Below are 11,923 nucleotides of genomic sequence, written 5' to 3'. Positions count from 1 at the left end.
CAGAACAAAGAGGGAAGCTGTAAAAGTCCATAGGCATCCATTTGTTACTAATATTTTCCCTCGTTCCTCCTCCCCCACTAAAAAAAAAAAAATGGTAAACTGTGGACTCACGCGAGGAGATGATGGTGTGTGACGTAGAAGAACACGCAAAAGATGACAGTGTGAAGGAACCCCGACCCCCGGGCCTCCAATCCTGTCGGCTCATCGTCCGGTGACGCGGGGCGAAACCAGACAAAAGAACAACAACAACAAAAACAATTCGAAGGGGACCGGATGCACAACTCAGACAGTAAACGCATCACGATGTTGTTTCGGTTACGTCGGCCTGATAGTGCAGCAGAGATTTATTTTTAGGGCGGATTTTGTGTTTCAGCATGAGAGGGCTGCTTGATTCAGGTGATTCAAGAGACGCAGTCCCGTCGGCCCCCCCGGGGAGGGGGGGGGAGGGGTTGGGGGGGGAGGGGTGGGGGTTAACGACGGGATAACAAATGTGTGGATAAAAAAAAAAGGGAGACAGTGGAATGACTAAAATGCTACCGGCCATTAACCGGCGATCAGAGCCGTCATATTATGTGGAGACTCAGACGGATGGGAAACGCTTCGACTGTCTCCCGCGGGTTAGAAGCAGCGTCTTAGGAAGTGGAAGCTTAGCGAGAAAGACGTGTTTTAGAAAGATTATATAATTCAGGGAAAGGATCCTTTAGCCCCTCGACTGCCTGCCTGTAATTTTCACCATTTCACCAAGGAGGGATTTTAGCCAAATTAGGGGAAAGCTGGGCTTTTCTGTGACCTCTCCTACTTGACCTCTATTACCGTAACAGATGTTAATTACGCCGTGCCGGGTTTCCCAAACGAAATCTGCCTGTTGTTTTCAGGCGTTTGCTCGTCCCTCTAGAGATTCCCAGGACATGCATCCGTAGACGGCAGAGATTTTTTTCGAGCAAATATACACGTGTCGTTCTGCGTACTCTGTGGTTTGGACTGATACTTTTTTTTTTGTGCCCGCTGAGCCTGCCAAGCGCAGCTCGGTACACGGGGAAACCGTGTCGGCGGCCATATGGAGCAGAAGCTGGTTAGTCAGCGCGTTCAATATGTTTGTCCCGACAGCACAAACCAAAATACACTGAGGAAGGGGAAACTCAAAGTGAAACTCTGGAGGGTAACTAAAGTCAAACCTGTTTTGTTTTTTTAAAATTTAAGTTCCAGTTATTACTTGTGTTTGACACAGGAGGAGAAGAAACGGTTTGTGGCTAAAAAACAAACAAACATATCGTGTTAGATTTCCTTGTGTGTCCATCCGACATACTTATGGTCCAGAAGAGCCCTAAATAGAGAACAAGAACAACATCACGACCTTCATCCAGCTGCATGATGTTACTGTCGAGTGAAATATGAAGAGCAGCACTGGATGCGCCTCTGGAAATATTCTGGTTTGGTCGCCATAAATTAACGCAGTGCTTCATTTTGGCTGTAAAACCCGTCTATTTTTAAACCTGCGATGAGGCCAACTTCAGTTTTGTTTTGGACGTCAACCTCGATAAGTCGAGGACCTCGTCAACCAGAACTTCAAACAGACAGACCTGCTCATAAAGCAGGGGACTGAAACGAATATTGAAGAGCCGCAGAGGGCGTTTTGCATCACCGCGTTACACAACTCATCTTCACCGGTGAACGGGATGAACTCTGTTTTGACGATGAGTCACTGGACATCGCGTCACAAACCCCCGCTGAATGTACTTCAGTTGGACGGGGGGGGGAGTCGGCAGAAACGGTCAAAACTTTTCATTGTTCTCATTGAACTTTTATTTATTTGATGCCCTCACTGAAATACCGGTGTTTATAAATGTACATGCGTAGCCACCGAGGCTAATTTGCTATTTTTTGGTTACATCAGGACCGGCTTCATTAAATACTTTGCAATGCTAACAATGTGGCTCTGAGGATGATGTTCGTCTGTCAGTTGATCTATTGAATGATTTACTTGCAATCTCCTTCAGATAATTAGGTCCCCCCACACATTTTCGATTTGTACAATTGTAACTCCTTACCTTTTGATTTTGCACCGAGACCTGACATCAATTATTACATAATCGCCTGATCACAATTATTTCAGCTCACTGCAAACATGTTGAACAATCGTTTGAATAATTTCTGTTCATTTGTATAAAAACAGCTGAATTAAACTAACAGAAATATAATATTTTCATCACGATTTCCACATAATCTTCCACCGCTCAAGGGTTGACTATAGTAACAATACCACTGAGTGCCACTAGAGGTCAGCTCCAAAATGCCTCTGGCTCCATAGACTCCCATTCAACTTCTCTCATTAAAAACAAAGTCAAAACATTTTGTCCACAAGTCATAACTGTGTTATTTGCTAAAGTCACGCCTTCTTATTCGTTTTCTGGTGGTCCATTTGAAAATAATTCCATAGTTAGTTAGATATTAGGCCTCAAACAGCAGTATGTTTTGGGGGGCGTGTCTGTTTGATTGACAGACCTGTGGTGCAGTCAAGTTTTTTTTGTAAGCCTTAAAACAATCAATGTTTTTGCTCAAATACATTAGCATGCCGATGTTAACATTTAGCTTTAAAAAAAAAAAAATGGATTATTGGATTTTAAATCCCTCCTGAATGCACACAGTGGTTATTGTTCTCTGCATTTATAGAACACAAATAGTTAAACACAAATTGAATGTCACTTCCCTTGAATAGGTCAAATTAACATTTTCAGAGCTGCAGAGGGTGCCTACGAACAAATGTCTCAAAGAAGCCCCGCGTTAAGATCTGCAATTATAGAGATCAAAATGAGAATTCAATTTTTGTACATCAAAGGCTGCTATAAATACACTGCCATTCACCCGACTCACATCACACAAACTACAACAAATCCATTAACATCACATGCAAACCGAGGTTCAGGAGATGGTCCTCCGTTTCCACACTCAGATTAGCTACCGTGTGCTGAGCTCGTGTTGCATTATTTTGAATACATTTATGGAAACATTTTTATTAAATCTTTTACTACCTGGAGGTGTGTTTGCCCTGCAACAAAAAAAAGAAAGGAAAAAAAAAAGGTGAAAACACAGCCTGTCCTGCACAAAGAACGGAGAAAAGAAAAAAAAAGGACAGAAGAAGAATATCTTTCAGTTCACTCGTGTACCAAAGCAGCCGTAAAATGTCCCAGAACGCACACATTAAGGTTATAACGAGCGAGGTCATCTGAAGAAAAAAAAAAAAAGGCCGGCGCAAAATGGAGCTTCGTGCATGCATATGGTGGAGGCGATGATAGGCTAATGATCTTTCTATCAACTGCACAATCCCAATACTCATTTGAGCGGCTCACGATACGCTACGCACCACAGCTGGGTGAGTCACGGCCCAGCGGTTCGCCACAATGGCAGCCAGTCACCGACGGCACCCGCGGGCCTTGTCAGGCATTCACACCACGTAGCCGCGTGGCCACAATAGCCTCATCAGTAGCCTTATTCAATCAGTCTTCACAGACGGAGTCGACTCGGTCCGTGCCGCGTGCCCAGCCAGCCGTCCGCTGGTCTGCATCGCGCGAGGCGTCGACCCGTCAGAGCGTCCCTCCTTAAATCTCCTTGAAGTGATCTCTGATTTTTGCCTGATTGTGTCCGACAGTCTGCCAGTGTTCAGCTCAGCGCTTTTAACGTGTGACCGAGTGATTAGCGCAGCAGAGGAAGGGACAGCGGCGCGATGTTGTGCTGTTTGTTCTGGCAGCGACGCGCAAAATAGACGAGACCAGAAAACAACAAAAAAAAGAAGGCGTTTGAGTGACGAGTTTGGCGTTTCCTTGACATGTATTCAGCCCACGTGTGAATAGACAGGAAATTCTGTATATTTAAAACAAAGATAGAGGTTTCGGGGATGTGACACAAAAAAAACATTAAGTCAACCTCATTTAAGTCATCCGTAACCTTGTCACGGTGGTGCAGGACGCAGCAGGACGCGCTCCGGTGGTTACAGAAACCATATGAGGGCTGATATCGATTCCCGCATGCCACAAACACAAAGAGTGTGAGAAATCAATACCCTTATCAATCAATCAATCAATCAACCTTCATGAACTGCTGCTTGTCATTCGGCCCAGCAAAAAAAAAAAAAAAAAACCCCGCTGTCAAACGTGTCCACATGAGCAGAAGGTTTGAGGTCACGCAAAGATTTAGGTGCTTTTCTAAAGCAGGACAGATTGGATGGCGAATATTTTTTGGTTTGCTTTTATGGACATGAGTGGGTCTTTTTCTTTGTGAAATTGAAAGTAAAAAAAGAAATGTAATTATTAAATCTGTTTTTGTAGTGTTTCCTACATGTCTAAGTTACGTGCTCTCATATACCCTTAATATGTTGCATGTTTTTTGCCCTGAAGCCACAAAAATCCCAAATGCTGAGATGTATATAATACAGGAACAATGCAGGAGTTTAATGAGTGGGCTGAAGGGAGACAAAGCTGAATGACTTTCTTGCCAGTCCAGTGCCACTTCATTTTCAACGACATAATTGTGCCGAACACCTCCGCTGTTCTGAATCCTAACACATTTGACCAATTATCTGTCAGCAGAGTCGTTGGCTGAAAACATGTCCGAAAAGAGCTTCGTTAATTTCAGGTAAGACGCTTTGTTCATTAAATCTTTTTTTTTTTTTTTTTACCTAAATATCTGTTTTAGTTTGGTCGTTTTATGTCTGTTGGTGTCGTTCTGGGCAAATTATTTGGTTTTCTATAATCGTTCGGTGATGCACTCAGAGTTGCTGAACTATGAAAGCAATGAAAATGAAGCTTTTAGAGAGAGTGTGTAAAAACGTGTTTGAAAGATCAACGTTTTGTTTTTTTATTTACTTACAGAACACTGAATGAACATCTTCTTTTATTTCCACGATTCATAAAAAAAACCCGTCTAATCACAAAGTCGCCAGATCTTCATTTCAAAGTTCTGCTGATCTTTATGCTTTTGTGACGCCTGTCAAAACACGCAGAAACTCAAAGGAAACGAAATTAGCACATGTGCCAAAATCAAACTGGAAGGACGTTACAGTATGCGAGAAGGATTATTTGATCGTGCAGCCATCTTATGCGAGTCATACGATGAGATATCTCGTCGGTACAGCTTCAGCCGGAGAGGATGATTCCTTCATGCTGTTGAGACTACTGTGGCTCAGAGAGCAGTATGTAGGTTACCTGTCAGGAAATTAAGCCTATTAACTGCTTATGTAACGCGTCACACATTTGGCCGTGTGTCACACATGGTTTCTCATCCAATATTTTATACAGTATTTGATATTTGGCAAGAAGAGTCTTTAGTTAAGACGGCGCACTCGTGAGGAAGTTCTTAACATGACCTAGATGTGTTCATGAAACTTCCATCGCAGGTTTGGCAAAAGTAATTCTGATGTTTTCTTGGTGGCAAAAACATCTTTCCAATCCGATATAGTACACAGCGATTATTAAATCTGTACTTGTACTTTTGTTTTTCCTAACCGTCCATTTTCTTCATTTGTTTTCTTCTAAAATCTGGGCAGCATTTCATTTCATGTCCCGTTTCACGTTACTTGACATGTCAGTAGCTCTTAGGTTCACAGTGGCTGTGATTTGTCACCACTGGTGGGGGCTCATGTGCGATTTTTACCACCGACTCCTGCTGCGCCCCGTTCACGCGCAACAGGAGCAGTCTCTAAACACTTTTGATTTGCCCTCGTATTTGCACGTTAGCATGCTAAGCAGGTATTTGGTTATAAAATGTAATATTCATCATATCAAATTGAGGGTCATATCAAAATTCATTTCCAGATGAAAAAAATAAGCCCACAAGGTCGACACACAGTGTCTAAAAGTCAGGAGATCACAACAGTCTGTAGGATTCATCCTCTGGGAACCATGAATGTTTGTAGAAAATCTCATTATAATCCAATTAGTTAACGAATTTGTACTCAAAACCAGAAATGTCAACTTTATTGTGGTCCACGGGAAAGGTCAGGAGATCAATCGTTCTGTGTAAAACCCTCCACTCGATGTTGAGATGGATGGTCGGATAAGTGGATATTTTTGCTTACTGGGGGGTAGACTAAAAGTCAGGAGATCACAACAGTCTGTAAGATTCATCCTCTGGGAACCATGAATGTTTGTAGAAAATCTCATTATAATCCAGCAAATAGTTGTTAAAATATTTCACTTTTCCATCAAAGAGGTGGACCAATCTATAATTTGACCTTGACATCTTTAAAGTGGGCAAAATCTGATTGGGAGATTACAAAATCCATTAAAAAAATTAAAAAAAAAAAAAATCATTATACTGGATTTTGTTAACCGTGAAAGATTAAAAGAAATATTTTTGAAAAAGATCATTTAGTTCTATAGATGTCCTCTGTCATTTATATGTTTCTGTCATCGAGGTGGTCAAACAGTGAGGCCGGGGGGGGGGGGGCAGAGAGAGAGTCTCCACGCTGACTTGGACCTTTGCCCAACTCTAATCATATGACTATTATGGCCATCACTGCATCTCCATTCTTGTTCTTGGTTCGGCTTCCAGGAGCCATTTGTAAAGCAACGGAGCAGGAAATGAGGTTGGTGCACCGCGGTCGCCCGAGCCTGGAGGACATGCTTGAGGGAGCCACACTTAAGTCGGCCCGTTGATTACGCAGGGCCCCCTCCCGGACGGAGAGCGCGGGGGTCATCGGTGCGGGGGATGGAGGGTGAAGACGGCACCAGGACTCACAAATTGTTGTTAATGGAGAGAGACGTCACCGGTCCCCAGATATATTAATGTAAAAAAAAAAAAAAAAAAAAAAGCAGTACAGATGAGGCTTTATTGTCCGGTCAGAGCGCTGGACCCTCCTGTAGTTCATCTCTGAAAAAAATTAGATCGCAGCTCTTCTAAACCTGCTTTTTTTTTTTTTTTTGTCGGGTGTCTTGTTTTTCTTCCGTCTTTGAAATCTCCTTCCTCTTTGTGGTCCTTTCCTCCTTCTTCTTCCTTCTACTTCCTACCTTATTGCTCTCAATCTAAATTTGGCCATAGTTTATGGATTATCAGGTCGACACCTCCTTTGGGGCAAATGCCCATAGTTGCCAAGATTCAAAATGTACTCCTAAAATGGAACAAATGAAATATATAATATAAAATAATCGGCTGTCCAATTGCATGTCCAAACATGCCGTCTTGTAAAAAGTAGGTCAATATATTAACATAACTTAACATATAACATGTTAATATTGTACAGAAAGGACATGAATGTCAACAGACTGGACACAACTATATTAGATATATTACCATTTCTAACACAGCATTAGGTCTTTATCGAAGCTACGATCATTACTGTGGAGGATTTATGACGTTAAACACGAAGAAATGTGGGCCCTTTTTGTCGTTAATGACGACACAACCACGAACGGTGCTTCTGCTCTAAAGGATAAAATCAGGTCTTTATTTTAAGGTCTGCTTCATTGTGTTGAAACTAAAATATTATAACCGCTGCAGAGCCTGTAAAGCATACCGATGTTGAAATTAGGTGGGCCGACAACAATTAGCTGAATACCTTTCCTCGCCTTTCCCGATTTGTTCAGCAACACAGGGAGAAATGCCTCTGAGTGTTTAGGGAGTTATAATCACTGCACCATCTGTTAGTGTGTTTGATAAATTATCAGCTTCACTGTTGCAGCAATTAGCTTCTGACAGTTTGAGCAGAATCAATAATTTGCAGTGAGTAAAGTCACAGCGGCATGAAATCCGCACAGAGCGGTTGTTAATTGGGCAAAAGTTTGGAAGTGTTCAGTGCATTGTCAGATCAAAGGTATTATTAATGTAAGCAAAGAGGACGGTTGAAAGCAAAATAACTTATTTCACACATCATTAGCATCGCTAATGACAGAGTCTCCGGAAATTAAAAGGGCGAACATGTTAAAGCTTTGTTGTCTCTGACTGAATCGGTGTTTATGATGTTTTGAAGTGTGAAAAGGTCATGGGATTTTGCTTCGTGCAAAGCCAATCAGAGTGCAGCTTTACATGTTAAGAATCCATTAAGGTGAAGGATTAAACCTTCTAGGAAGCCAGTTAGTTGCAAAAGTCAAAGGTCGACGTGTTTCCACTGCGTAAACCGTCAGTGCAATTTCCGATTGTACATTTCAAAAATGTAATCATTGACTAAATAAAAGTCATTACATTCCATCAAAGCCAGTGAGGCACCAAAGGAAACTGTTGGCCACCCGTTGGTTTATGAACCGTTGTGAACTACGACACCTTCAGTTTGGATTTTGGCTGTCGCCATGTTGCTGTTTTGAAGCCAGAAGTGACCGTATTTGGACGAGCTGGGGAGGATCTAACTTGATCTCCGAGGACGCTTAGCTCGCCCACCAATAACAAGACACAGTCCTGTCAATCAAACAGACACCCCCCCCCCCCCCCCAAACACACCGCATTTTTTAGGCATAATATCTAATTAACATATGTGATTACTTCCAGACGGACCACCGGAAAAACAAACATTAGCAAATGACACCATAATACCTTGTGGAAGAAATGTATTGACTTTGTATTTAATGAGAGAAGTTTGAGCTTTTTTTTTTTGTTTTTTGAGGCAACCCCCTAAAGGCCGTCGGTGGTATTGCACTTTAAGGCAGATTCACACTGGCGCTCCCTTTTCAGACCCCGAAGCTACGTCCACTTTTATATACAGTCTGTAGGTACTAGTGAAAAACAAAAGGTGTTTACGACCTTGCGTGTTCGCATGAGAGGTTGCTCACTGCAAAGGACATTCCTGGAGCTTGACCCAGTTGGCTTAACCCTCCAGCTTCACCTTTCCGGACCCAGTGAAATTAGGTCTGCAGCGAGCGCTACTTGTTTCTTAGCTTTCCAGGAGGATGCCAGTTCACGATGAAACGGTTTAGTTGGGTTGCAAGTTAGCATGTGGAAATAGTGGTTGTTATTTGCTTTTTTTTGTTGTTGTTGTGAGCTAAAAGCGAAAAGCTGAACTGGGTTATAGTGGGTTTGTTAACGTGGCTAGCTGATAAATAGGCTACCGAAAGAATTTGGCAAGAATCAAGTCAAAATAAGGTGAAGTTGTATTTGAAGAAAATTTGATCCCATTAGTCATTCGTGACTCGAAACGTGATTCGTGATTGGTAATGATTGGTTGATTTAAAAAAAAAAAAAAAAAAAAAAATGCTGACTCTTTAACAGACTGAAATCATGTGAAGCAGGTTTTTTTTTAGTTTTTTAAATACCGCCGGTTCAGCAGTCTGACCTGAACCCTCGGTCCACCTCTGGCTCGGTCCCACGGCGCCTCTTTCCCCAGCAGGGCCCGTGTGTGTGTGCGTGTGTGTGTGTGTGTGCGTGTGTGTGTGTGTGTAGTGTGTGTGTGTGTAACGGGACACTGCTGAACGACGCTGAGAAGCGAGGCCAGTGCAGTCATGGCCTGCTACACCCAACTCGCTCCTCTTGCTGCCGATCCGTTGCGCGCCGCCTGTTGCCAGCGTGTCTTCTCCGGGCTAATTTATGACACGATCAAGACTCGCCGGCTGCCCGGATGTCCTCGTGCTAAAACCTATTACTTAAACGAATTACTTTGCGCCTAATAACTTTGTTATGCTTTGCGAGTGCTCCTTCTTCTTCCTGATGTATGACGCGCATCGGAGGTGGCTGGGGCACAAAGGAACAACAATCCTGCTCTCGCTTGCTCACGCCATCATCCACCACTGATACCCAAGCATGTTCATGCACTTAGAAAGGAGTAAGTATGATGCAGACTTTTTATTTTTTAATTTTTTTTTTTTTTATGTCAGTAAACTATGCTACTAAAGCTTATATAGATGCGCTTTCTTGGCTGAACCCGCACGTGTGTGCCTCTTCTGACTTCATCGGCTTACCACTTGTAAACATGGCTACTTCATTTGGTTTTTCCTTATTTGCAAACTTTGGGAGTGGCTCAGGACGTCAGAGCTGCGTGTGCGTGCACACGCGTGTAGGTGTGCAAATCTTGACTCTATCCTTCCCTGCCATGTGCCTTTGTTCATTTTGTTCTCTTTCACCAGCCGCCACCAAAGGTCAGTAAATATGAATATCGAGTTGCTTTGATTTGGCAAAAAAAATGTGAATCTGTAAAGGGCGGCATGGTTTTATCTTCTGTAGAAGTTACGTTACTATTAGTGGCTGGTAATGGAGTCTTTCCCAGATTTTTATTCGTAATTCTTTTTTTTTTTTTTTTTTTACTTGAATCATCCAGTAAAAACGGGGGATTATTATTATGTCGTGGCGTTTGTACTTTTCTGAACTCTCAATCTAAAATGCCCTTTGGAAACAGCAAATTACAAACTACTGACATGGGATTATCTTGCTCGATGTTTTTTTTTTTTAATCTGTGCCTTTCTATTCACAACTATTTGGATCACCGTATTAAATTACCAAACCCATGCTGTGTAAGTGGGGAGTATTGTGCTTTTTGGACGAGGATGAGTTTGGCGAGGCAGATTATCTCCACTCGTAGACCAGCAGGTTCTTGTTTGTGCCAAGGTTAATCTGAAACTTTAACCCACTCATCAACGTTACAGATTAGCCTTTTCAAGTGGCCAAACCTCTGCTGAGACATCACCGAGATCAAAGTGCATTACCACTGAGGACTCTTGTTAACCTAATTCATCTTTAGTTTTCAGTATTATTTCTTTGGAAACAACAGTAGCGCATGTGTTCATACGGTAAATACGCATTCCCTGTCGTTCGGGAGTGCTTCATTATTTGTGCACTTGTACACAGACTGTGGTTAATGCCACATCGCCTAAACATCTAATGAGAGGCGACAGCCAGCCACCGCTCCAGGGCACACAAGGTTAGATAAGACCATGAATACAGACACAAACACACACAAACAGACACACACACACACACACACACACACACACACACACACACACACACACGCTGTCTCCTCCGAGGGGTTATTTCCTTCAAGCCTGCGCTCCTGTTGGAGGTGTCCAGTGTTGAGGTCCTTAGGTTTCGCCCTCCGTGTCTCATGTGTCGCAGCGTGTTGACACATATAGAGCCGGTGATGTATTATTGAAGGTGTCTGCACATTACTTAGGCACTGTACATTAGGCAAACACAAGTGCAATTACCCACACAAGGGTACATGTACACGGAGTGTAATCGCTCCGCATGGCCAATGACTGATAATATCTCTGCAGAACCCTGTCCCCTTCCGCCCGCCCTTATCTCGGCGCGTGGAGCGATCTATTCACGGTAGCGCGGCCCAAGTGATTTATAATCGCGATTACGACTTGTTTGGATAAAATAAATCCTAGGAAATGAGTCAAAGATAGCACCCTGCGTGGATATATATATATATTTTTCTGAACACAAATAAAAGTGACCACAGATAATGTAAAAAAAAAAAAGAAGAGGAATGACCTTTTTTTTTTTTTTGCATCTCTGTGCGTTTGGAGGGCCTTTAACCAGCTTTCCATTGAGTGTGAATGGGTGGCTATATGGGGAAAGGCTCATGCTGCAACAGTGGCTAATTCCTGCTAATCCCACCTTGTCTCCTACCACTTAGAGATGGTTTCCAACGGCAGCGCTGCAGGAGCACGGGGGAATTGCTAGTGAGATTAGCTTGTGTTAGCTCCTCCCCTGTGGTTTACGCTCACAGCCGCCAGGCCAGGTCAGGCCTGCCACCGCGTCCATGCTCAGCTTTTGCACAGAAATGGATTAATTAATGGTTTTGTTCAAAATGCCCCGCGTCTTAATGGGAGAACAATGTAAGTTTCATTCCACTGCTTTTTTTTTTAAACATTTTTTTTAACTTTTTGGTTTCATGAATGTTGTGGTGATTGTTTGACAATGTTGGATGCAAGACTGTGAAAGACAGAAGCCTTTGAAAGGGTTTTTATGGGAAGGTCTGTTTAAAGGTGTTGCTTTGTGGGAT

At 42.8% G+C, this 11,923-nt stretch overlaps 1 protein-coding gene across 2 annotated transcripts in view; it reads left to right on the top strand.

The window, feature by feature from the left end:
- The first annotated feature begins 4,574 nt into the window (after positions 1–4,574).
- Positions 4,575–11,923, top strand: part of myo3a (myosin IIIA) — a 55,616-nt gene continuing 48,267 nt past the window's right edge. For both annotated transcript variants that reach the window (XM_069159723.1, XM_069159724.1), the window contains exon 1: positions 4,575–4,629. In XM_069159723.1, the coding sequence (XP_069015824.1) occupies positions 4,601–4,629 (29 nt within the window). In that variant the 5' untranslated portion in view covers positions 4,575–4,600. The remainder of the gene's footprint in view (positions 4,630–11,923) is intronic.

Source organism: Embiotoca jacksoni, unplaced genomic scaffold (genome assembly GCF_022577435.1).
Source record: "Embiotoca jacksoni isolate LCO1_2020_lvr unplaced genomic scaffold, fEmbJac1.0.p SCAF_25, whole genome shotgun sequence".
NCBI classification, from domain to species: domain Eukaryota; kingdom Metazoa; phylum Chordata; class Actinopteri; family Embiotocidae; genus Embiotoca; species Embiotoca jacksoni.
This window is presented reverse-complemented; position numbering and strand designations above follow the sequence as displayed.